The sequence below is a fragment of the Fundulus heteroclitus genome, chromosome 11, assembly GCF_011125445.2.
Source record: "Fundulus heteroclitus isolate FHET01 chromosome 11, MU-UCD_Fhet_4.1, whole genome shotgun sequence".
In the NCBI taxonomy this organism is placed as follows: Eukaryota; Metazoa; Chordata; class Actinopteri; order Cyprinodontiformes; family Fundulidae; genus Fundulus; species Fundulus heteroclitus.
In genome coordinates, this window is record NC_046371.1 from 32,322,219 (window position 1) to 32,348,143 (window position 25,925).

Genomic DNA, 25,925 nt, shown 5'->3' on the forward strand with positions numbered 1-25,925 from the left:
TCTAACTTCCTAACTTTAAACATGTATTACAAAGAGATTCTTAGCACTCCATTTAGTGAGGTCGTGCATTAACAAACTTGTTTCTGCACTGAAGTTCAAAATGACAAATGTAGGTGATATATCTATAACTGAAGTAAACATTTTTTACACAAGTTTTAAAATGAAAAAGTGAGAATGTAAGAAACCGGTGACATAATGTGACCCGAAGCACGGAGTGATGGAGAGAGCTGCCAGTAACTGAATACGCGGCCCAATGACAGACATCGGAGTCATTCAGTGATTCTCACTGACAGGAGAACTACCCATGATCCACGGCGGGCGCCCCGTCAGCTCCCAACCACTCACTTCCTGCAAATGGCTGATCACGCGGTCAAAGCACTGGCCGGTACACACAAAAGGGAAATGACGTGACACGTTCACAGGGTGATGCGATTCATCAGCTCAGAACAAAAAAAAAAAAGACAAAAAGGGTTTATTTCACACAAAATACAGACGGCGGAAGAATAAATCAGAGGCAGAATGTAAGAAAATGTTTATGGTCACAGATTTGGAAAGTGGTCATAAAATTCCTCACAAAGTGGTTCATCAGGTGTTCACCAAAAATCACCTATAACAAAAAAAATAAGGCAAGACAAACAGTCACAGTATGCCGGAAAACAGACGACTACACAAAGAGTTCAGATTTCTGTCACGTAACAACTTCCCTTCAGTCGACCCTTTAGAAAACATTAACCAGGAAATTAGTGAATGACTAGCGTAGGACATTAAAACCAACACGTTTATGTCGCAATCAGCACGGTCTAGTACAACAAGCAACACGGAGGACTGGATCAGCGGCAGCTCTCTCAGGTTCTTCTTCACTAAACCAAAACCGTTGTAAAGAAATCAAACTCCTTCACTGGCCGCCTGACCCGCCCATGTGCTTCACTTCACGGCTACTTCACGGCTAGCGCGTCTCAAGTGTTGCCAAACTGGTCACATGCTTGTTTTCCAACTCGTGACATTTAACTTCTGTTCGGTCATCATCGGTGGGAGAGGAGGCGCGGGGTTTACAACGCGAGTAGTTGTGACGCAAACACGGTTTGAAAGCGGGAACGGGAAGACTTCAGCGCGGTGACGGTCTCATGTAAGCTGCTTGAGGTCGTAACGAAGGGTTGAGTCCGGGTCTGCTGTAAGGCTATGTATGGCTTTCTGTTTGCTTAGCAGGTACCCACATGTTTATACATGTGACAAAAGTGACTGACTAAGCCCGTTTTAGAGACATAACAGACCCGAACTGCAGCGGGAAGGTTTGAACAGGCACTGCACCTCCCAACAAGACGGACGAGGTGACAAACTGAAGTGAGGATTATCATACAAAGCGATTCATACATGGGCATTTTACAGTTCCACTGAGAGGAGGCGGTGGAGATCTATCAGAGTTAGAGAGGAGCTAAACTCGTCTTTACCAACAGACAGGAAGAGGCGTGACCGTACAGCTTCCCGGAGGTGAAAAAACAACAACAACTCTACACCTGACTGGAAAAGGGAAGGACTCCAGACTCCAGGAGGAATGTGACCTGCTCCCCGGAGGAGGACGATACGTCTCTGGTTGTTTTACAATACGCACTGCTCTGGTTGGGAGAACATGGAGGAGTGAATGAACAAAACCAAGCTTAGATACAATTTGACGCAAATATAATTTTTCCTATAGAAAACTAAAATCCTCTTAAAAACAGTTATAAAAAAAAAAAAAACTCTTGGTTGGCGTCAAGTGTTCCTGGTTAAAGGCAGTTGCACGAGGGATATCTGACTGAAAAACCATTCCATGCTCGAGGCAGACGCACGTCTCAGGCCAGATCGTCTCGTCACACAGCAGCTTGGCACTGTGGGCCGGTCATCTTCTGCAGCAGAGGGATCTGTGGGATCAGAAGGAGTTACGTAAGAAACAGAAAAGATTTTCTACTGCTGCGCCACTCAGGAGTCACCTCTGACCCCACCTTCCCTCAGGATGACCCCGTCGTAGATGAACCTGCCGCTCTGAATAAACATAATTGTCTTCTACAGGACGACAAGATACTGCACGCTCTCAAGTGAATAAACTTTTCAATATCAAATGACCAATTTTCTCATATGTCAGCTACAATCCTTAGATAAAAGCTCTGAGTCACATCAAGATACGATAAAAGATGGACTTTTATTTTCCCGATGGCGTGCAGGTGCGGACACGAGGAGCTGACGGGATGATTTTCAGCTTTCCTGACCTTCACTGTCCGTCTCTGCCTGGTGAACGCACAATACCTGCGCCCTCACGGCTTGTGCTGTTCGTCTTCACTGGTGCTGAAGCTGTTGTCGAGAGAAGAGAGCTCAAAGACGGCTCCTTTCAATATCAGTGAGGGGTTTAAAACGGAGTCAGAGGGCTCAGGAGGCATAGAAAGGCTTCTAGAGAGCAGCCTAGAGTCATGGCAGCTCAACAAAGAGCTAGGCTTCAGATAGAGCTGCTCATCTTGCTCCATGGCCGTAATTTAGCAGTTTCACTCATCCTAGGATGAAAAAGTCTAGGATGAAAGGGAGCAGTCTGCCCCAGGATATCAATCCCTGCCTACACTGTGGACATTTTGTCAAAGGAGCATTTCTGACCCGGCCAACCTGAGCACATCACAGGAAGGCTGAACATATACCAGCAAAGTGTCTCCGTATTATCCCTTTAAGATTTGAACCTGACGGTGAAAGAGTTTTCTGGATTGGGAAATATTGGGAACCTTTTGAAAAATCTGCGTTAAGATGAGGATATTTACAGTTGGTAAACGTGATCATCGTGAACATAAGAAGAGCTGGACAGCTTTACGGCAACTCCTCTCAAACACATGGTGTGACGTATTTGCTTCTATTATAAAGAAACTTACTTGGCTACAAAGAAATATAAGGACTAGGGCTGGGGGATAAATCGATTTAATCGATTAATTCGAATTTACAATTCTTTAAGATTTCATTTTTGGAAAATCTGGATTTTATTTTGCCAATACACTCATTGGGTTTCCATGAAGAGAACAGCATGTGATGCTGAATATATGTTTAGGCAAATGTATTGTCAAAATATTGTTAAGTGGAAACTTTTTTTTACCATAATATGAGGTACTTCATTTACTTATTTACTTTTTTAAGTGAAGCCTGTTCTTAGCTCAATGTGTAATACCACTAGCAGCAAATGTTTTGTTATATTTTTCATTGTTTATAATGGCACGGCTGCCATCTTGTTTTACAAGCATGTTTCACAGCTTTTTAGTTGTGCTTTCAATTCAGGTCAACTCCCTGACGAAATGCTTGACATAAAGGCAAGGTTTTAAAATAATTTCTTTAATTTCTTTTTATGAAACAAAAAGGAGGAAGAAATCGATTAATCAGATTTGGTATGATAAAATCGGAGATTTAATTTTTAATCCATATCGCCCAGCCCTAATAAGGACTGCTGTTTACTATGATTGCTTTTTAAAGAGAAAGCAGAAGCAACTAAAATCTGTATGGGCAGGTTAAAGCTTTAGGAAACCCAGAGTTTAGAAATGGGTCACAAACCTTTGATCAGCTCTACCGTACGCAGGAAGAAAACAATCTAATGAAGCTGTTCGGTATGGTTTTAGGTCAGGACAGATCATCTTTCAACAATAAAAAGGGAAACCTATGACTAATAAAAAAAGTTCAACTAAGGCAGACCCGCTAAAGTGTGTCAGCTCTAATGGAGAACCGAGGAGAAGCGGAGCTCTCACCTTGGTCAGATCCACCCCAGTGAGGGCGTTGACAGAGACGGGGAGCTCAGCCAGCAGCCGATTCACCTCTCCAGTCAGCCGGCTGCCTTCGCCACTCAGGATGACAATCTCATTGGTCTTGGACAGAGGCGCCGCCACTTTACTGGCAATCTGAAGAACAGCAGGAAAAACATTCAGGCCTCAAGCGATTGAGCTGGATGACAAAAAGGTCTGTTTATATGGAAATTATGCCAAGAGAAGCTTCAAAACCTAAAGACTTTAAGAGAAGCAACACTTTCTACTCCAACTCAACATTAAATTGCCAGAGGTCATTAATGCTCAGCAGTTTACAATGAAATCCACATTTAAATAAGTGTGCCCCGCAGACCTTAGGTAGAGCCTCCAGCACCAGAGCCGTCTTGGCTGCGTCTCCATACTGCTGGTAGGCTTCAGCTTTCAGCCTCATCTTCTCAGCCTCGGCTTTGCCCACAGCTTCGATAGAACCCGCCTCGGCCTCACCGATGCAGCGGATCTTCTCTGCTTCTGCCTGTGCCGTCAGCACCTTCTTTATCCTTGGATAAGACACGAGAAGCACAAAAAGGACTCATTAGTGACTGGGAGTGCCGGCAGGCTTGTGCCATATGCCAAATACAATTAGTTTCATTCAAATGTTTATCATTCCCTCTTTTGGTTTCAAAGCTATAACTTTTCTGACTATTTCACAGCAGCTCTTGAAGTTCACACTTTGACTTTGATTATAGCTATTTGAGTTTGGAACAGTTGCGTTTTACAGTCGGTTTCTTCAGGCTTCGAAACTGCTGATAGGGCACTTTTTAAGTTTTCTCTGGCTTGTTTCAGAAATTTCAAAAGTTAGAATATCAACGCCTTGCTTCCTATGTCATTCAAACCAAGTTCAAGAACCTTGGATCCAGTTTAAACCCCCGAACTACAAGTACAGAGGCTTAAAAAGAAGTGCTAGTTTGAATAATTTTTCAGACTGCAGGGGATGGAGATAAGAAAGTAACTAAAGTTACTTCTGTCCCTCGGCCAGCTGTTGCATCTTGTAGGCTTCGGCCTCTGCGGGTCTCTTCACGGTGGCAATGAGCTCCTTTTCAGTTCGATCGATCTCCTTCTCTTCGATTGTGATCTGCTTCTTCCTCTGCACCACCTCGATTTCAATCTCCTCCAGACGGATCTTCTGCTGCTCCTTGGCCGCCTGCAGCTCATACGCCAACTGAGCCTCTGCTTTCTAAAAAAAAAAAGAAGAATTTGCAGCTTTTGTTGTTATGTTTATAATGTTAACTTTTCATTTATTTTCCATTTAAACTGGATACCTTTGTGTTCACTTCTTGGTTGAAGGAGGCTTTCTGCATTTCCAGCTCTCGTTTGGAGTCGGCCATTTTTGTATCCGCGACGAACTTAACATCCATCATTTCCTTCTTACACTCGGCTTCCTGAAGAAGGAATCGTTTAAATTGTTAAATTAGGATTGGCTGCAGCCAGAAAATGAGTTCTCTCTCTTGAATCTCATCTTACCCTGATGCCCGCATCTCTTTCTGCCTCCGCCACGCCGATGTCTGCATCCCTCTGTACTGCAGCTGTCTGAGTTTTCCCCAGTGAGCTCAGGTATTCCACTTTGTCATAAACATCCTGTCAGCAGGGAAAATAAAAGGTACAAAAAGGGAAATTATGAACATATTCTACGTGTTGCAACTAAAATGCAAGCCCAGCCCAAACAGGCTGCGTTGAATAAAGCTGTTACACACTTTGATGGTGAAGCTGAGGATCTCGATGCCCATTCGTCCAACATCAGGAGCAGCGACCTCCCGCACCAGAGCGGCGAACCTGTCTCTGTCCTGGTAGATCTGCTCAACAGTCAGGGTGCCTGAGGGGAGAAGCAGCAGATGGTGCCTGTTAAACATTTAACCATCTACCAGAGTTGGAAGAACGATGAACTCGTTTACAGAAACTTCCTCAAAGCATTTATGCCGCAGCACTAACTTGCATGAAGCCACCATATGAACGTCTGTCTACACCAGGTGTGTCAAAAGTGGGGCTGCATTTCAACAACGATTTGGCCGACCAGCCCTTTTTATTTTTAATCACGGCAACATTACTGCGGACAACTTTAAATATTACAATGAAATGTTAGGTACAACGCAAAACAGTTGTCTTTTCATAACCAAACTTTTTCATTCTTTTTACATCCTAGTAAACAGGACCACAGCTACCCAATGACCTTTACTTAAATTAAGACTTTGGTGCATTAAAACCTGAGTGAGGTTTATTTATTAAAATTAGCTAAATACAGATGGTTTGAAATGATCATATTTTGCACATCAGATTAAAAGAATTCTTTATTTGGTTATGTCATTTATTTGTATTTATTTTTTTTGGCCCTCGAGTGCTTTTGATTTGACAATTTTGGTCCAAGAGGCGAGAAGATTGGACAGCCCTGGTCTACACTATTCACCACATGGTATTGTTGAATTAACACACAGTATTTGAAAGTAATTTATCAGTAACCTGTTTTTGGACACAAGAAGAAGAAAAAAAAATTGTAGCGTAATAATCACGTCAGTAATCATAAGCAGTCCTAACTGGGAGCTGCTCCCCCCCCCAACAATATCACAGCGTGATACTAGAACACAAAATGTTGAGTTACAGGACATTCCAATAATCTGCTGCTCCCGAACATATTTATTCTTATGTCCAGGATTCCTTTCCCATCATTGTTCTAGACATGCTTATCCTTCCAGGGTCAAAAGTGGGGGGGGAGACGACGACCCTGGACAGGTCGCCAGTCCATGACCATGCAACAGAAACACACAGGACAAACAACCTTGCACGCACACATTTATACCTGAGGACAATTTAGAGAGACCAGACACATGTTTTAGGACCGTAGGAGAAAACCGGAGCACCCAGAGAGACGATTGGGGGGGAATATGAAACTCCATGCAGAAAGATGCTGGCTGGGACTGAAACCTACAAATATAAAGAGCTAATAACTGAACACCCATGAAGTTATTCGATAGGGAAGTATGTAGTTTGGCTCGTTTCTAACTCTATAGCTATATAACTGTCAAGTTAATAGATTTATAATCCAAAACCTTCTTCCACTTTTACTTCACTTTGCTGTAATAAATACCAGAAAATATTATGATACAAGTTAAACTCTATATTTAGTAGTGTTCTACATTTGTTCTGCTTTAGAAAAGGGCTCTGCGGTGCTTTAAAAAAAAAACCTCTTACTACCTTATTACCTTGCAATATGAGAAACTACCCACCCAGGATGGCACGCAGGTGACCCTCGAGGGTTTGCAGGATGACGCTCTTGATCTCCATGACGGACTTTCCCAGGAACTGTTCACAGGCGTAACCCAGCAGCTCATTTTCAGTCATCACCTTCACCTAGCGCCAGCATGGACACAGATTGTCAGCTGGACACACATTCACAGAGCCAGGAGTGGCACGCATGAAAACATGTTAGCTTTTCTGCTATCTGCAGGCAAACACACAAAGTCCTCCCACATTGGGTTCGACATCATTACTGTGCTATTAGGAGCAGTTGACTGAACACTGTGAGGCGTCACAGAACAAGTGATAAAACTGGTGACATTATTCACAGAGCTCTTGCTAAGTTTACGGTGCTTTGGTGACATGAATGCATAGTGATTTATTTTTTTATAAAAAGACATTTTAGAGGCTGCAGCTTCACAACTGATGCTGAAGCTAGCAGACTACAAAATGTCATCACCACACATTGAAATGGGGAGTTCAAAACTAATGGAAATTTCCCTAGGGACATATTTTCAGATACAAATATTTCATATAAATCCCTTAAGTTAATGTTTCTTTGTTTTATATAAACCCAAACTGCATGGTCAATCTTTATCCCCAACTTTCTCAATTGAAAATAATAAATTTTTATATTAGGAGCACTTTATAAAAGATCTGCATAGCACTTTTAAAATCTATACTGCTTATAGATATTATAGTGAGCTTATATATATATATATATATATATATATATATATATATATATATATATATATATATATATATATATATATATATATATATATATATATATATATATAAATAAATAAAAGCACATTTGGCTGCATCTTTAAAAATCATAAAAAAATTTCTAATATCCCACTATGATCAGTCTACTTCAAATCTGCATATTTAAAATGATAAAATCATGCAGAAATGTACTTTAAACATTACTCAAATGGGGCACATTTAGTTTCTGAACCATAGTCACAAAGCTACAAACAATGAAAATCATTTAAAATAGGAACAATAAAAAGCCTATTTGCTCTTTTTTTTTTATTTAACAAAAAAAAAACTGCATTAACCTAATTTTCATAAGTTGAGGGCATTTACAGGTAATCAAAAAGCACTAAAGGAGGTTTGGCCTGATAATGTAGTCCACAGGAGCTGAAAGAATACAAAAGACAGTGAGCTGGGTCCTTAGGCGAGAGGTCGGCACGTGGTTTTGCTTTACAACATGCACTCCATTCCAGAAACGGGGAGAAGGGAGGGGGGGGGGGGCACACACAAATATCAGGAAAGATGGTCTTCGTTCTGAGGAAACACTGTCTGAAGATAGAGAAGGTCACAAGCCAACCACATCACCACACACATGCCAGCTCAGACAGACAGCAGGGGGAGCTGTGCCTTGTCTCAGGCTCTCACAGGGACTTCAGGATGGTGACGGTGATCAAAACTCTGGGTCTTATAGGCAAACCCTCCCATCCCTTATGTGAAACCTCCCCTTTTTCCTCCAACTCAGGTTATTTTAAAAACTGAGACATTTCAGATCCTTATTCCCAACTTAAGTTTGACTTGAAGCCCAAAGAAAACAGTTTTAGATCATAGGTGAAAAGGTCTAATTGTGGGATTTCACCTCCAACTGTTGATGGAGCCGTCGCCTGGAATTTACACGTAATCAAATAAACATCCCAATCTTAATATAGACATTATTTTCTGCTTCAGTTCCCTCTCTAGAGGTTCTGCAGAGTATCTTTCCTCAAATCAAAACACGTTGAACAGTGGAGGACGATTCAACGTGTTGCCATGGAAAAGGCGGTGATGGCTGTGGATTAGGCTTGTGGCCCTGATGAGCCTCTGGGTTAAACGGTGGGAGTGAGAGGGGGTGTGTGGCGGTAGACAGAGGGCTCATTGTCAGTTAAAACTGGGGAAACACAGACAGGAACAGTGGCATTGCTGTGGCTAAAATGAAGAACTGATAATTGACTCTGACATGCAGACAGGAAGAAAAAATGAAACAGAGAGAGATCGTTTGGCGAAAAATGCTTAAAAAGGTGTTTTATGGGTTTTTAAAGACAAAATCCACCAGAATCTCAGGGTGTTGGTGAAAGTTTCTGTTTAGGTCTCAGTATTTACAGCATGTTCCCATGAAGTAAGTGAAGGATCGGTTTGCTTCTTGAACAAACTAGAGCCTAAATCCGTTTCTAAAATACTTGCAAACTCAAAAATGTAGCAGGAGTGTTTGAAAACTGAATGGCAATAAAAGTTTTTAGTACTGCAGCCTAAATGTAATGTACCTAACCTGCTTTAAGTTGTTCTCCGTTAAACATTAATGTACCCTGTTGTATGCAATGTGGTGATGGTTTTCTTTCTGTATGACCAAGCTGTTGGACTTGAACTGCACAGAATAAAGAGAGACTCTAAGAACAAACCAAACATGTCTTCAGTGATGTGGGAAGGGAACCTGGGTCCTAAAAAAGCTCCTAAAAGCAGTAGTTAAACTTAAAACAGCTTCTAATTAGCTCTGGCACTACAAATAATTTCAACCTCAAGCTCTATAGCTACTGAGACCTTGATGCATTTATTTTTTTTACTCCAAACACTAAAGTAATGGCATGCCAAAAGCAGGGGCTGTCACAGGAGACCACTTGCAAGAATAAAGCCTGCTATAAGCACAAGCTTTCAAGTCTTCTCACTGAGTTAAAGGATTCTGTTATGGTGGATTTTGTCTTTATTATCTTCTTTGTTTAAAAAAAATTACACTGAACAACCCCGGGCTGACGCTGTTTCAAACAATGTGTCATTGACCTGAAACCCAAATATGAACGATTAACCCAAATTAAATACATCTGATTTGATAAATTTTGGGGTCTCTACTCCTTTCTGTACAGGCAAACAAGTCCTCTGATTGGTAGCGGTTTTAGACAGATGGAGATTTTCCACTACGTGGTATGGTTCGGCTGTTCATAAGTCAACATGAGAATGAGAATCCTGTTGTTGGCTGGATGAGCTGTTTACGCTCTCAGCGTGTTGAGAGCTTTTGTTGAGACGCATGTGTTAACATTTTACTACCTTTTACTTTGCCTGTGCTTTATAAAAATAAGCACTACAAAGAAGTAGGGAGCAGTTACTGAACTTAATGACTGATACAAAAAGCACAAAAGCCTTTCAATAACACTTAAAATGACAGGCTGTTGTTGCATTTATACATCCTCATTTAGAAAGGAAAGTTAAAGTATTGTGGATGCCCCAAAGGTTACAATCCAGACATTTTTTAATAACCGCTGTTAGAGTCCCTGACTAAAACTCAACCCTGATATCGGTTTTACGTCAGCTGCCCTACCGAAAACATAGGCAGTCTGTTTATAATAACAATGGCCCATATTTTGTGCACAGTTTACAAAATGTAATTATATTGAGCCTGGTTCTGCTGAAGCTTTTTCCTTCCTGTTAAAGGGGAGTTTTCCTCTCCACTGTCGCTTCATGCTTGCTCAGTATGAGGGATTGCTGCAAAGCCATCAACAATGCAGACGACTGTCCACTGTGGCTCTACGCTCTTTCAGGAGGAGTGAATGCTGCTCGTCAAGACTTGATGCAACCTGCTGGGTTTCCTTAGGTAGGAAACTCTTTGACCAATCTGTATAATCTGATTGAATTTGACTTTGGAAAGTGCCTTGAGATGACATGTTTCATGAATTGGCGCTATATAAATAAAATTGAATTGAATTATATGGCAGGCATGGACACAATTCTACTGATTTGTTTCCTCTATGTTATTCCTAACTATCTAACTTTTTCACCCTTTACAATATACAGGGGTTGGACAATGAAACTAAAACACCTCTCATTTTAGTGTGGGAGGTTTCATGGCTAAATTGGACTAGCCAGGTGGCCAATCTTCTTTAATTGCACATTGAACCAAAAAGAGTGTGAATGTCCAATTAGCAGGGTAAGAGCACAGTTTTGCTCAACATATTGCAATGCACACAACATTATGGGTGACATACCAGAGTTCAAAAGAGGACAAATTGTTGGTGCACATCTTGCTGGCACATCTGTGACCAAGACAGCAAGTCTTTGTGATGTATCAAGAGCCACGGTATCCAGGGTAATGTCAGCATACCACCAAGAAGGACGAACCACATCCAACAGGATTAACTGTGGACGCAAGAGGAAGCTGTCTGAAAGGGATGTTCGGGTGCTAACCCGGATTGTATCCAAAAAACATAAAACCACGGCTGGCCAAATCACGGCTGAATTAAATGTGCACCTCAACCCTCCTGTTTCAACCAAAACTGTCCGTCAGGAGCTCCACAGGGTCAATATCCACGGCCGGGCTGCTATAGCCAAACCTTTGGTCACTCGTGCCAATGCCAAACGTCGGTTTCAATGGTGCAAGGAGCGCAAATCTTGGGCTGTGGACAATGTGAAACATGTATTGTTCTCTGATTAGTCCACCTTTACTGTTTTCCCCACATCCGGGAGAGTTACGGTGTGGAGAAGCCCCAAAGAAGCGTACCACCCAGACTGTTGCATGCCCAGAGTGAAGCATGGGGGTGGATCAGTGATGGTTTGGGCTGCCATATCATGGCATTCCCTTGGCCCCATACTTGTATTAGATGGGCGCGTCACTACCAAGGACTACCGAACCATTCTGGAGGACCATGTGCATCCAATGGTTCAAACATTGTATCCTGAAGGAGGTGCTGTGTATCAGGATGACAATGCACCAATACACACAGCAAGACTGGTGAAAGATTGGTTTGATGAACATGAAAGTGAAGTTGAACATCTCCCGTGGCCTGCACAGTTACTACATTTAAATATTATTGAGCCACTTTGGGGTGTTTTGGAGGAGCGAGTCAGGAAACATTTTCCTCCACCAGCATCACATCGTGACCTGGCCACTATCCTGCAAGAAGAATGGCTTAAAATCCCTCTGACCACTGTGCAGGACTTGTATATGTCATTCCCAAGACGAATTGACGCTGTATTGGCCGTAAAAGGAGGCCCTACACCATACTATTAAATTATTGTGGTCTAAAACCAGGTGTTTTAGTTTCATTGTCCAACCCCTGTAGTTCATAGTGTAATGGCTGGCTATACCGGCTGCTGCAGCTTCAAGATGTGACCCCAGACAGTTTAGACAGGAGAGCTGTGCAGAAAGAAGCTAAAACAATGGTTGTTTCATTTTATACTGTGTAAAACCCACTGCTAAGCCTAAAATGGAGTAGAACGGTGTTCTCTGGAAACTTTCTCCAGACATGATTCATTGGATTCAAATTGAGACTTTCTAAGCTGAATTATAAAACAAGGATCAAATCTTCAACACAAATACACAAAGAGTAAAGATGCTAGCTTAGCCTAGCACTTCGGCTAACGGCCTTGGCATGAAAACATCAGCAGCAGTAGGAGCAAGACACGAGTTTACTGTGTAGCTGTATGTATCCAGGTCTAGCAACATTTAGAAACAAATGGCTGTCCAGTAGAACCCCCCCTCCCCCCCTTAGCACATTATAGCTGTTGCTGTCAAGAAAAACAGAGACTGCAGCACCCAGAACCCCACTGAAGAGCAAATTAAGGATTACATCATCACAAAACTAATTTAGACCATCTAGTGCTGATAAAATATAGTGCTTTTTAACTGCAACTTAAACCTACTGAGCTTCTAAATATATATGTGACAGAATTTAATCAGACAGAACCTCTGTACTCTTTTAAGACTGATCAGTATTAGCTATGTTTACATGGACAAAAGTAATCGCAATAAAGGGCCGATCGGAATACAAATGTGTCATGTAAACAAGCCAATCAGAATATTGGGATTGGATTAAGCTTCATCAGAATGATGTTGTATTTTGAATGAGAGGGGTGCTGGTGAAGATTCTCAGTCATCCAGGTCATGGTCATTCCAAAAAAAGGTAAAAAACAAAGCAACTGGACTTGTTTTCCGTAGTTGAAGACGTTTCGCTTCCTCTCCCGGAAGCTTTCTCAGTTCAAAAAGTCTGGAGTAATGATGAGTAACAAGCTTTATACCATTACCAAACAAAGGCCTGTAATGGCTTAGATAACATGCAAATTCAATCGAAACAGGTCCACCCCTTAGTAATGGGCGGTTGTTAAAGCCATTAATGGACCGAAACTGGTCCACTCCTCTGTAACGAGGAGTCGTTAGAGTTGTTATTGGCTTGGCTTAAAGGAACAATGTTTTGATCACCTGAATGAGGGTGAGAGTTAAGTTGACGATTGGCTGGAATTAATCCTATAGCTGTGTTGTAAATTTTTGAGAGTTGGAACCTAAGGCCTCCTCCTCTGTTTAAGGTTGGTCTTTCTCTCTTGACGTAGATGGCTTCCTTCACATCCCTTTCAAACCATCTGTCTTCTTTGTCCAAAATGTGAACATTTTGGTCCTCAAAAGAGTGTCCTTTGTCCTTTAGGTGTAAGTGGACAGCAGAGTCTTGACCTGAGGAGGTAGCTCTCCTGTGTTGAGCCATGCGTCTGTGGAGAGGTTGTTTGGTCTCTCTCTCCACAGACTCGATTGAGAGACATTGCTTTTTGAAATTCACAAGGCATGAGACTATAGTGAACAGGTGAAATATTATTTTAAAATTAGAAGAATGCTGTTTTCAATGCCTGATACATGTAAGAGCTTTTTTGAGTTGATATCAGTTTGAATAATAGTGTTAGACAGATTGGGCAGATGATATCACATGATCAGACTTGTGAACTGAACTTTGAGATATCAAATATCGTATCGCCATCCAAACAAATTGATATAACAGTGTATCATGATACAGCTGGTGATTTACACCCCTACTCACAATCATATGCTATTTATCACCAGATCGTTAAAGAAAAATTCTATAATGCGTCTAAAAGGACGTAATTTGAAAAGATAAAAACATATTATAAAATTTCTAAATGCAATTTTTTTAATATATTGCAGTAGTTTTATTTCCTGTCAGTTTTATTTTAGTACACAAAGGGCACACTATATTTTAAGCATTAATTTGAAACCGTACCATGTAATGGAAAACTGGCCCATGGCCAGACTCTGTACAAACTCAGGAAGACATTTTCCTTTGGGATCCAAGTTGGGGTGAAAAGAGCCTTTAAACAGCATGGCTCAATTATTTGTGTTAGCTTATGGGTACAAAACGTATCACTACCAGAGGACAGCAGACAAATAGGAGCACAAATGGAAACTGCTGCTTATTTAAGCATTAAAGTTTTATGTTTTTCACTATGGCACATTAGTTTAAATACATTTTCATTTGATCACACATTTCACCGTTGAATAAAACACGACAGCCCCGACCCAAACAGAAAACACAGCACTGTCTGCAGCTCATCGGGGGATTTCAGCTCAATGCAATCTGGTTTGATATGAGGGAGAAAACATGCAAGCATTTTGGCCCAAAGTCTGAGAGTGCATCTGGAGCTCTGTATAGAAACCCCTCCTCTACTTTGATTACGGTCTTTCCTGCCAGAGAGAGGAAGGTATAAGGGTAGGGGGAGATGGAGTCTGATCTGGCATTCCTAGAAAAGTGTGATGATTTACCTGAGCCACCCCAGTGACAGTTATAGCTACACCCTCCGCTGTCTCTACATCCTCACACTTGGGCTGCAGGGTCATAATCTCAAGCGTTATCCTGTGAAGAATGTGGAAAAATATCAAATAAAAATTGACATGTACGCAGGGAGAGGAAATGAAGGGAAGGAACAGAACACAAAAAAAGACAAAGTGAAACCATTCACCCAAGGACTCCAGATCACCAGCAGCAGAGCAACGAGACAAATCTTACAGAGTTCAGACTCCTTTGAATCCGGATGTAATTCAGGCTTACTTATGTGGGATTGCAACGCGACTTTCTTTGAACTCCTCAGATCCGCGTTTTAGAAACAACATTCACTGCCAAACACGGACAGGTTCGTGGGTTAGTTTGTTAGTTGGCACCATTGTCCCTTGCCTGTCTTTGGCCTTGAGCGCCAGCACCTGCGTTTCTTTTCGGACCTTTTCAAGTGCGTTACCTGAGCCACCCCTGTCACATCCAGGGGAACACCCTCCGAGGTTTCGATATTCTCACAGCGACAGAGGATGGTCATAACCTCCAGAGACATTCTATGCAGGCGGACAGGCAGGCAGGCGGGCAGCAGAAATAGCAGAGGCAAAACAGTAAGTTGGACAACAGCTGTTAGGAGCATCAGTAACCAACGTCAGAAAGAAGAGGGAAGGGAGGAGGGGGGTGGGCAAAACACACTGCAGGGCTTTTCTTTTCCATTAAATTTCATTCTGATAGCTGTTTAGCACATGATAGACTTGGAAGATTCAGTAAAAGACAGGTTAAAAATCCTAGTTAGTATTTCCAGGCTTTTTGATCTCAGCGATAAATACTTACGTCCTGCTTCAATACTAACTTTCTATCTGGTTAGTAACATAGACTTGGTTTTATTTTGTTTAAAGCTTCAGAGCTGCAAACTGCAGTAGGAAACACGAGAATACAGCTCCACCCCCAGTGCTTACCAGAACAACTGGATCAATGAGTCAAAGGCCTGGACATTAAGATAATTACTGCATCCAGACAGGAAGTCAGTCTCTCTCCCCCCGTTTTAGAATGGCGTCTAAGACATCTTGTAAAAACAGGCTTTCAGGCACACATTAAAAAATCTGGGAGGCCCCAAACACTTTCTCCCTCTCACCTTCATCTCAAATGATGGCTAAACTACACATGTAGAAAATAAAACAACATGTGGATCCCTGGGGCTGTTAACATCTACATGTTGCATAAACTTCGAGGTTTCATAACTGAGGTCTATCCTAAGGTTTCCTAGCAACCACAGACAAAAAGCACTTAATGCGAGCTGAGCGACTTTAAAGCTGAGACAGGCTGAGATCTTCAAAGACGAAGCAAAGCAAGTTAGATAAGTAGAAACAGGGAGGGAGGCAAACAGGTTATTGAAACATAAATAACTGGAAGGTCCAGAGACATTGAAGATATGCTCACTTTCTTCTAAACTTATTACTATACATGCTATTTTTCTTCAGGAAACCATTATTTTTGGTAAACAAAAGCAGTTACCGTGGACAGATTTGCAAACATCACATTTGTAATCCCCCCCACCACCACCACCTGTTTGTCTTTCCAGAGACACGGTGAAGCTGCACTTCAGATGACGACATTGAGCTGATGTGTTTACACGCGGGTTAAACGCCAGCTACTAGGAAAAATATAGTTTGGCTTGATTAGAAATCCCTAATAGATTCTTTATAGATTCATTATTTTGCGTAAATGTTTTTGGCAGTGTACTAGTTAACGACTAATGGGATGCAATTCTGTAAAAAATGCAAATGTTACAAAATGTCATTTTTATTCATTAAAAGGTCCTAACATTTCAAAGCCAAACTCAAGACCCATTTATCTATTAACTTTTATATTTTAACTTTGAAATTTTGTCTTTGAGCATATTTCTAGTTATTCAGTCTTTGTTTTAATGTATTCTGTATTCATTTGTTTTTATGCCAAAAAGCACTTTGGCTGATGCAATGCATTGTTGGAAGCTATATAAACAAATAATTGCTGTATAAATGAAGGTTGATTTGACGGTTAGCTACTAAATTTAGTTTCTTAATTCAGGACACAGATTTCTCTATAAAACAGAACCAATGCAAACACAGTGGAGAAAAACATGTATATAATTAAATAAACACTTTCTGTCAAATAAATACCAAACCTTCAATAATCAAATAAAATGCAGAGTAGTTAATTATATGTTTAAATAGGTTTGTGTCAAGCTTTGAAAAATAAAAATAAAAAATGATGTCCAAAAGACATTTGGACCAAAACTCACTGCAGGCTTTTGACTTAATGCTGCTAACTTAAAGCTTGATCTGAACATTTCACGGATGACGCCTTCGTTCCCTCTGGCCGGCTCAGTCGGTGGCAGCAGATACGGCTGACCACCCTGTGAAACAGCGTATGCAAACTCCCTTTTTACTCAGATTTTAAATGTAAATTTTTAATGCAAATAAGTATGACCACACCGACAATGGCAATGTAATACATAGCAGAAAAGAACACATGAATGGGTTAGAAGAAATTATTAGATTATTAGAAAATGAAGGCATCCTCATAAGATTTGTAGAGCAACATCATAAAACAAGATAAAATCAGAATCCCTTCGATGTTAAACCTGTTCAGTTTTAGATTTGATGATAAATCTTGTTTTATGAGTCAACATCTTTTTTAAAATGGGGGTCAGTTTTACCACACATCCTAGGCGTTGCATAGTTTAATATGAATGTGGCTGAAAACTGGACCCTTCTCTTGACACTAGCGAGCAATAACTGGTGGCAGCAAACAAAAGACAAATTAGCTGTTCAACGTCATCAGTCCTGAGCTTTAAATGCAGTTTAAAATTTTTGTGTATTTTCTAGGGCTGTACGGTTTTGCCAAAAATCAAAAACTAATATATTTCAACCATAATTGCTATTTAATTTGGACTTTTCTCTGCATTAACCACAAGCAACTTAAATGGCTTGTAGATAAAGATGTTTGTAAACAAGAACTATTTAAAACAAGAAATTTAACAGTTTTTATTAATCAGAATATTATTATTCAAGAGAGTAGCTTTTAATTGAGTTGTACATCAACCCTTGTTGAAGATAAAGTGCAACCACCAAACAAGTCTATTTATTAAACAGTTTGACTGGTACTTAATGCTATGGTGAGATTCCTGAACGTTTCTGGTAAAACAGTATGATTATATAAACTCTAAAACAAATAATAAAATTAGATTATCTCACTGCTGCAATTTTCTTCCCTTCCATGTCGAGGCAAACTCACTTTAAACATATTAGCGACCTCTAAAGAAGTGTCTGATCCATTAATTGTTCCATAGCCAGAAATAGCAGACCTCAGACCTGTGTTTCTTTAACATTGCGATTGTATTGCAAATGTGATTAATTGTCCAGCCCTAGTATTTTCACAGGCATGGTAAAAAGGATGTTATGCCACTGAAACTCTCATGCACTTTCCTTTTCATTCAGGTAAAAGAACCAGTTTACCCAGTTTCTGTCTGATCAGCAGACAAGGTCTGAATGGGATTCTTCTCAGACGTGGAGAGTCTGGAGACCATCGGGTTTTCTGCTCTGAATTGTCTCTCGACTGAGTCTCACAACATTATAAGAAAATTTACAGCAAGCCGGGTTCTTACCTCTGGATGTCAGAGATGAGCCACCAGGCCCAAGCCCAGCCCCCCACGACATAAGTCTTCTGATCAGAACCGCAGCAGCCACCTTTGAAAAAGAGAGACATTAAACAGGTGTCACATGGTTGTCCTCATGTAAAATATCCCAAATACAAATATAGGTTCAGATCTGTTGGAGTTCTAGCACAAAACAATTCAGATCTAACCGCAGCGGGACACTTTTTTCCAAAATGTACCATTTGTGGGTTTTTTTAAAGATCAGTTAAGGACCCAGTTTTTATTCATTTCTTACTTAAAAGGGAGCTCATGAGCAGAACTGAGCCCAACACAGTCCCCACAAGGTCTTTATGGTTAAACAAGGTAAACACCTTGCCTCTGCTTTCCACAGAGCGCCGCTTCACCTTTTCTGATGATTTGATGCTGCTCTAGTTGAGGTGAAACGGCTTGCAAAAAGCTTGCAGCATGTGGTTTGACTACAACAACCTTCCCACGACACCCAGAGCTTGCAGCCTCTTCACATTCAGAGCTTTAAATCAACACAAGACTGACAGTGAATGTGGAATCTTTGGGGTTGGGAAATGAGCCAGCTGCAGAGCCGGTCGTGGCCTTTCCCTCGCCTCAGACTGATAGTTTAATCTGGACTGTTTAGTGCCACATTCCCAGCTGTCACGTGTTAACTGACAGGCAAAAGAAAGGGGGACCTATCTTTACTTCCTCAAAAAAAAAAAAAAAAAAAACACAACCCAGCAACAACTGACAATTATTTCAGGGCCAACTAACACACACCTCAACACCACATTGAGCAAGATGTGTGTTGTTGTTGTTTTTTTTAGCAAGACATGTTAGACATTTTTAAGTCTCATGATTTAAAAAAAGACTCTTAGTAACAGTCCTAGTGACATTTCTGGTATAAAGCACAAGTGTCACTGTTGGACGAAGGGTAATTTCCAAAATCCACACTACCAAGGCAATCCATTAATCTGATGTAATGGTGGTACACATATGCAAGGACAGCCTCTATCACCTCAAAATTTCTAAAATACGAAATCATAGCAGCAACAAGTCAAGAACAAGCGAGCAATTACCCACCGATGCCTTATTATATACGGGCATTAGGTGTAATTATTGTCCACGTTAAGCTTGTTGCCGTTCTGAAACTTTCAGGTGTGAGTAAACATGCTGCCAATGTGGAAGGACATTGGCTATGATCTTTTTGCTGCCAACACGATTCATACCAATCTAGAGTATTTTCTATCCTTTTTATCACTAATAATAGAGATATGCTGCTGCGTCGATGAGATGACATGGTAATTAATTCTCAAAGTTACTTTTAATGGTTGGTTACTTTGAATTTACTGCAGTCTGTGTATTAATGTCCAAATTCAAATTGCAATTTGGAAAAACAGAACCTTTAACTATGTCCATCTCCTGGTTAATGCCAGCTGGTCTGCCTCACCTATAGCAACACACCAGCTATAGACCAGTTTAGGCACCAGCATAGCTGAAATTCCTAAACGTACTCCTTCCACAAAGAGCAAATTACCAACAGCTCCTGGATTGAGGACCTGATTCAGCTCTGCTCTTATAGACCCCAATCTTCCACCTTCCTGTCCCTCTGTGGTGGAGCAGGCTAAAGACCGCCTACATACGAGGGACCCGGGTTTCAATCCCGGTTTCGTCAGGAAGGACATCCGGCGTAAACACTCTGCCAAGTCTGTGTGCAAGTCGTAAGGACTGGCTGTGGTGAGCGCTGAATAAGGAAGCAGCTGAAAGGACTCACACTGAAGCTGAGAAAGTGCTACAGGTTCAGTTAAAGAGGCAAGTTGGAAATCTGTGCAACAAACAAAAAACTATGTCAACTAAACACAGGTCTGTTACCAGTATGAAGAACCACTGAGGTTTTAAAATATACATTTTAATGCTGATTAATTCCATCAATACTAAGCAGAGTATTTGACATATACTGCTGGTCAGCTGGCTGAGAAAAAAATAAAGGGATTTCCCTCGTTTACAAGAAAGTAATTTAAAGCCCCCGAAGTCAGAAATCCAACTGAGACAGTCAAGTCTCTGAGCCGCTCCGGGTTCAGCCTCCAATATGGCTGCGGCACTAACACATCACAGTGAAACCTGCCGATTTAAACCTTTTCTTAGCTCTTCTGAAGGTCTGTATCGATGCAAGCCAAGTGAGATACCTGTTGTATTACTGTACCACCTCCATCTGTGTCGAGCCATGTTTGAAAGCATAACATGGAGGATTGTTTTCAGTATAGCAACTAGTAATTAGCACAACAATGATGAGAAGAACCTGCTGGTTTTCTGATTTACAACTAGAACAGAATCAAGTGGCACTCCGCAAGGCTAATTGAACGCAACATAAAAGACAGCGAATAAGTCCTCTGGGCCGGAAAAAAAATATTACTGTCAAGCGGGGTTTGATCTTAAGTACTTTAGCAGCAGTGGGAATAACTGCCATAGATTTTATGCAAATACTGAGGTATCCTGACACCGTGGCCTTATTTTCCCCATGAAAATCTCATCCTGACTAGTTTCAACATACAACAAGATCTATAAGCACAGAAAACATTTCAAAGCCTAACAGCGGTCCATGGCAGTTTACACAGAATCCAGAGAGCCAAATAGGTTTTGACTGACTACAATTTTGTTAAGAACAACATGATTGTTTAGAGCAATTTCGTATTTCTAATACGTAAATCCACTGCAGGCTTTTGTTCCTAGTCCCCCCACAGACATCATATACGTAGACGCCTTGTTGGGCTTGAGTTCGTACATCAACGTCACCGCCATATCGTATGTGGCAGAAAGAAGTTAATGTGAGAAAAAAGACAAAAGTGGTAATATGATGAGGAAAACGTCATATTATGAGAATTAAGGGGGAACATTTCCAAAATAGTCACAGTTTGCTGAACTATTTCAGTTCTGGAGTAATAGGGCCAGGTTAGATTATTTTAATAAATTTTATTCCTACGCGTATAAAGTCAGGAGAATGAAGCCAAAGGGATTCGAAAATAAACTTGTAATATTACAAAAACAAAAATATGACGAATATAAAGTATGTTCTGAGATTAAACTCCCTCTGATACCGTTTAAGTGACTCAGACTAACTGCATATTTGACACATTTAACATGGCGGACGCTCTGACGCATCCGCAGCATAGGCAGAACCCGCCCGAAGAGGCGTCTACGTATATGATGTCTATGCCCCCTTCCTTTTCTTTAAGACTTATAGTTTTTACTTTTGGTAAAAAGTTGGTTGAATAAAGGTTTTGTTTGAATTCACTGATTGTGTGTTGTCTATCTAAAAATAGGTAATTAAGAAACAGCATAAAATGACCAGGGCACTTAAAAAATATATGTTTTGATAATCAATATGATTTCCATTTTATCAATATGATTTTTTTTCTATATCGTCCAGCCCTACCATCAGCACGCATTTTTAAAACTTTTTCTCAGAGTAATAAGAGACAAGTTAAGGGTATGGCCTCCATACATGATTACAATATTGCAGTTCCTCTACACTCACAATCTCTGCAGCCCATTTTTGTCATCTAATGTGCCGGTAGTTTAGGAGGAAAATGTAATCAGTCAAAAGCAGAACTGGTAGGTCAGATCAGTAAGGCTCACTGGTGTATCTCTCTTATAAATTTGTGACATTTTGCTCAGACCCACGTTTCGAGGTTGACCCCCAATGTTGGCATTGGCCACTTGTGAGAACCCAGCTTTGACGTGATTAACACATCACATGTATATCTTGAGCCCAAAGTCAGGAGTTAGAGAAAATGGTACTATACTGAGATCCCACGGACTCAGTATAGTGCATGGAGCCGCCCTTTTTTATTTAATTACCTATGTTTCTGCAGCACAGCCCCACCATATCATTTAATCAGTGATCAGAGGGAGGAAAGACACAAGGATGCTCAACAACTTGGCTTCAACATAGCTTAATAACACAATGGTTGCTTGATCTCAGCGAAATACCCTAGTGTAAGTTATTATTAATTCATTAAAAAAGCTAAATGGTTCAAAGCGCGACACAAACGTATTAAATCTATGGCCCAAAACCTGTGAGTATGTGATGTGGATAAATACGGTAATTAAACAGAATTTATATATAATACTTTTTCAACTATATTGAACGGTTCAAACTACGTAATAACATCGCAGAAAGATTTATTTGGGGACATACTGTACACAAGCAAAAAAATATGGCGGATATTATTATTCAAGTCACAAGTTAGCCAATTTTATATAAGTCCAAATTAACACGAGGACATAGAATCTGCCATATCCCCCTTCGAGGCGAAGAAGAAGCAGGGAGTGTCGACAGAAGATGGAGCGAAATAAAAACAAACAAGACAGCAATTAGTTGTAGATAACATTCGGTGCTTTTTAAAACAGAAAAAGAAAACATTTGTTACTGGGGGGAAAAATAAGACATTTGTTGAAATCTTCAGCGTCGCTATTATTTCACGGTTTCTGTAAGGCGCCAGCCAGGCAAGCACAAACACGTCGCCCCGCAAACGTTGACGTTACCTGAGACGACGAGGGCCTCGTTCGGTCCTACGGTGTGGCAGTTTCCCATTTTAACGACACGAAAAGCCGTGTATCCGCACACACTTAACGCAGAAAACACACACACACACACACGACTGTTTCTCTTTATAAACTTGGTCGTTTCACGCCCCTGTCGTCAGTAACGGGAGGAGGTTTATCCGTTTCCTTTTTTATTTTTATTTTTTTCAAAATGGAGAACGGAGACCACTAGCTCGCCGTGCGGACACACTGTACTTCCGCAACGCCCTTTCAAAATAAAAGCATTATCGCGAGATTTTCGTGGAGGTACCCATATGCAGGTACCCTGTTCCAAACGCCTTTCTGCTTTGCTCCCCGGCAGCTTGACTCACTGACTCGCTGTGGATTACTGGATTGAATAATGTAGGCGTGGTAGAGTAAATATCCGCACAAGGAATTCTAAACAAGATCCCTACTCCTTTACAAGAGGGAAGTTGTTGTGTTACTGAATTTATCACATGATATGAGTGTCATCTAAGAGTCTGCCACTGCTAAAACGGAACAATGGCATGATCTAAGAAATAGGATGGGACTTTTGAGAACGCTCTTATTGTTCTCTGTTTTGTAAAACTGTTCATAACAGAAACATCGGAAATCCATCTAAAGCCTTAATGCACGTCATGGCACAGTAATAAACTTTTATATCTATATGGTAGAAACATGGACGTGTAAATCCTTGTATACTGGCACGGAAGGACAAGATGTACACAGATGTTCTTTGCACTGCATTTTCTTCCTAGTCCAGGCTCCTCTGCTTCCCCGCCCCCTGCCTCTCCTGCATCTAACAGATTACTTGTTGCACCATGCCCCCGCTTCCAGCAGAGTTGGTTGCAGCACAGAGAGTGATCTCCTGACAATATGTGATTCACACACACACACACACACACACACACACACACACACACACACACACACACACACACACACACACGCATATTTTTGTCTAAACTCTCAGAAATACTTTTTTTTTTTTTATGAAAAAGAAAAACAAATCTTTCTACCCTAAACACTGGTTTTACTATCAGGTGACATGGCTACAGTCAAGCAAGAATCCATATCAAATGAAAAGGTTTGGACATTAAAAGTCTGTATTTATTATGAGCTTTAGTTTACTGTAAGCTTTATTTTAAAGACCTTTACTTTTGTGTCATTCTCACATTTTTACAAATACACTGCCCTGTAAAAGTATCCTTACCCCCTACCCACCATCATCTATGTCTCTGGCAGCTTCACACATCTAGAGGTTGACCTCAGCCCGTTATTCGTTGCAAAATCTTTAATGTAGAAGTATTGCCCGAATCCTCGGCTTGATTTCTGATCTGAACTTTGACTGGGTCCCTAAAAAAAAAATTAAAAGGCAATGATCTAAATCATTCCATTGCAGGTCGAGCTGTATGTGTGTGGTCGTTCACATCCTGGAAAGTAAACCTCCACCCCTGGTTGTCAAGTCTTTCTTTCAAGATTTGCCCCGTATTTAGCAGCATCCATCCTCCCATCGGCTCTCTACAACTCCCATGTCCCTGCTGAAGAAAAGTATCCCGGCAGCATGATGCTACCACCACCATGTTTCACTGTGGGGATGATGTTTTCATGGTGATGTGCAATTTTCTGATTGTTTGGGGGGGTTTTAAGTTTTGTTTTGACACATGGAATTTTGCTTGTACTTGTGTCATTTTTGCTCCTCATACCTGGGCGTCAGACTTGGTGAATGGGCCTCTCGTGGTTTGCCGTAGTGCCATACTATATTTTAAGATGCGGGTAATGCGTGTGGGAGCTATGAATTGATGCTATTTTAGTTTTAAATTAAAGGGCATCAGAGCATAAGGGGCTGAATAAAAATCTATACCAGCCTTTGTTTAAAAAGATCGAAAAGCATGTACAATTTTTTATTTATCATATATAGTGATGATCTTTATTTGTCATTGCAGCATGCATTCCTATGAAATTTGTGCTCTACATTTAACCCATCCCTCAGGGAGCAGTAGGCTTCTACTGTGGAGTGCCTGGGGTGGATTTTGGGGCTTTTGCTCAGGGACCCAGAGTGGCTGTCTGTGGGATTTGAACTGGGGATCTTGTGGCCTTTCCGGGACAAGGACCCCGGTCTAACGACCAGGCCTCCGTGCCCTCATAGGATATAAGTCATAAAAATACTTTGAAGTTTGTAATTGTATTGTGTCAAATGTGGTCATTTTCAAGTCATTGAAATACTTCAGTAGACTACACTCTAGAGTAAATGTTTACTACTGTTTTTAAGCACAATTTAATTTCTTCCTTTAGTGACAACAGAAAACAACACACCAATCTATTCCAGAGTTAGTTGAATACACGCACACGAAGGAAGTCAAACTGAAGCTCTTCAAAAAACTCTTTGTGGTCAATGCTGGTAGTTGTTATTCCTCTAAAGAGCCTGCATTTGTCCTCTATCTGCTGACCAGAGACATGTGACTGAAAAGATTATCGTCTGGCTGTCATAAACACACAATGTACAGAAACATGTTTTGACGGCAAGATTTATGTGAATTTGTGTTCATTCCAGAGTGTTTAACAGCAAACCAATGCTGGATCGTTGGCTTTGAGATGGTTATGAACAAGCATTAACATCTATTTCATGTAGAAATTATGAATACTTTCCTTGTTAATTGTCATTGAATTTTCCAACACGTTTTTTAGAATGTTTAAGAAATTTTTTTAAAGTTTTCTTTTGACATGCTGTTTTCAAATATGGGCTTTTTGTTGTTGACAAACAATAGTAATGTTGTATAGTCATATTCAATAAATATGAATATAATTTATTTTTTTGTTTATTTCAGTAAATTCTTTACTTTGTTTCAGCGAAACACTTTATATATATTCATAAGCCTTTGAATGATGTTTTCATTCATTTGTTTCTGTTACAAATGATGATTTTCTGCTTATAGCTAATAAAAAAATACCATTTAAGATTCATATATTATTTCAGGCCAATAAGAAAACACTTTTAATACAGAAATATGGGCTTATTGAAAAAGACATTTAATACACGGGTTGTTACTTTCAAAAGGCTGAAAATAAAACCACAACATCTTAAAAAAGTGGCCACAACATCTTAAAAAAGTGGCCTTATGTATTAACTTTTCCTCATAT

The 25,925-nt window shown here is 40.6% G+C and overlaps 1 protein-coding gene across 3 annotated transcripts; it reads right to left on the minus strand.

The window, feature by feature from the left end:
• Positions 1–457: 457 nt before the first annotated feature.
• Positions 458–23,003, minus strand: LOC105919999 (flotillin-2a). Of its 3 annotated transcripts, none has more exons than XM_012855484.3 (11): positions 22,764–23,003; positions 18,219–18,300; positions 15,036–15,126; positions 7,013–7,136; positions 5,489–5,607; positions 5,259–5,372; positions 5,057–5,176; positions 4,757–4,971; positions 4,111–4,294; positions 3,744–3,893; positions 458–1,898 (listed from the first exon to the last, which is right to left on the minus strand). In XM_012855484.3, exons 1-11 carry the CDS (start codon positions 22,810–22,812, stop codon positions 1,848–1,850), a joined length of 1,299 nt encoding a protein of 432 aa, XP_012710938.1. In that variant the 5' UTR covers positions 22,813–23,003; the 3' UTR covers positions 458–1,847. The 3 variants fall into 3 exon arrangements, with proteins under 3 accessions (XP_012710938.1, XP_012710937.1, XP_035999294.1); XM_012855483.3 differs by lacking the exon at positions 15,036–15,126 and adding an exon at positions 14,566–14,656 and having other exon boundaries at positions 22,764–22,812; XM_036143401.1 differs by lacking the exons at positions 15,036–15,126; positions 22,764–23,003 and having other exon boundaries at positions 18,219–18,240.
• Positions 23,004–25,925: the final 2,922 nt, after the last annotated feature.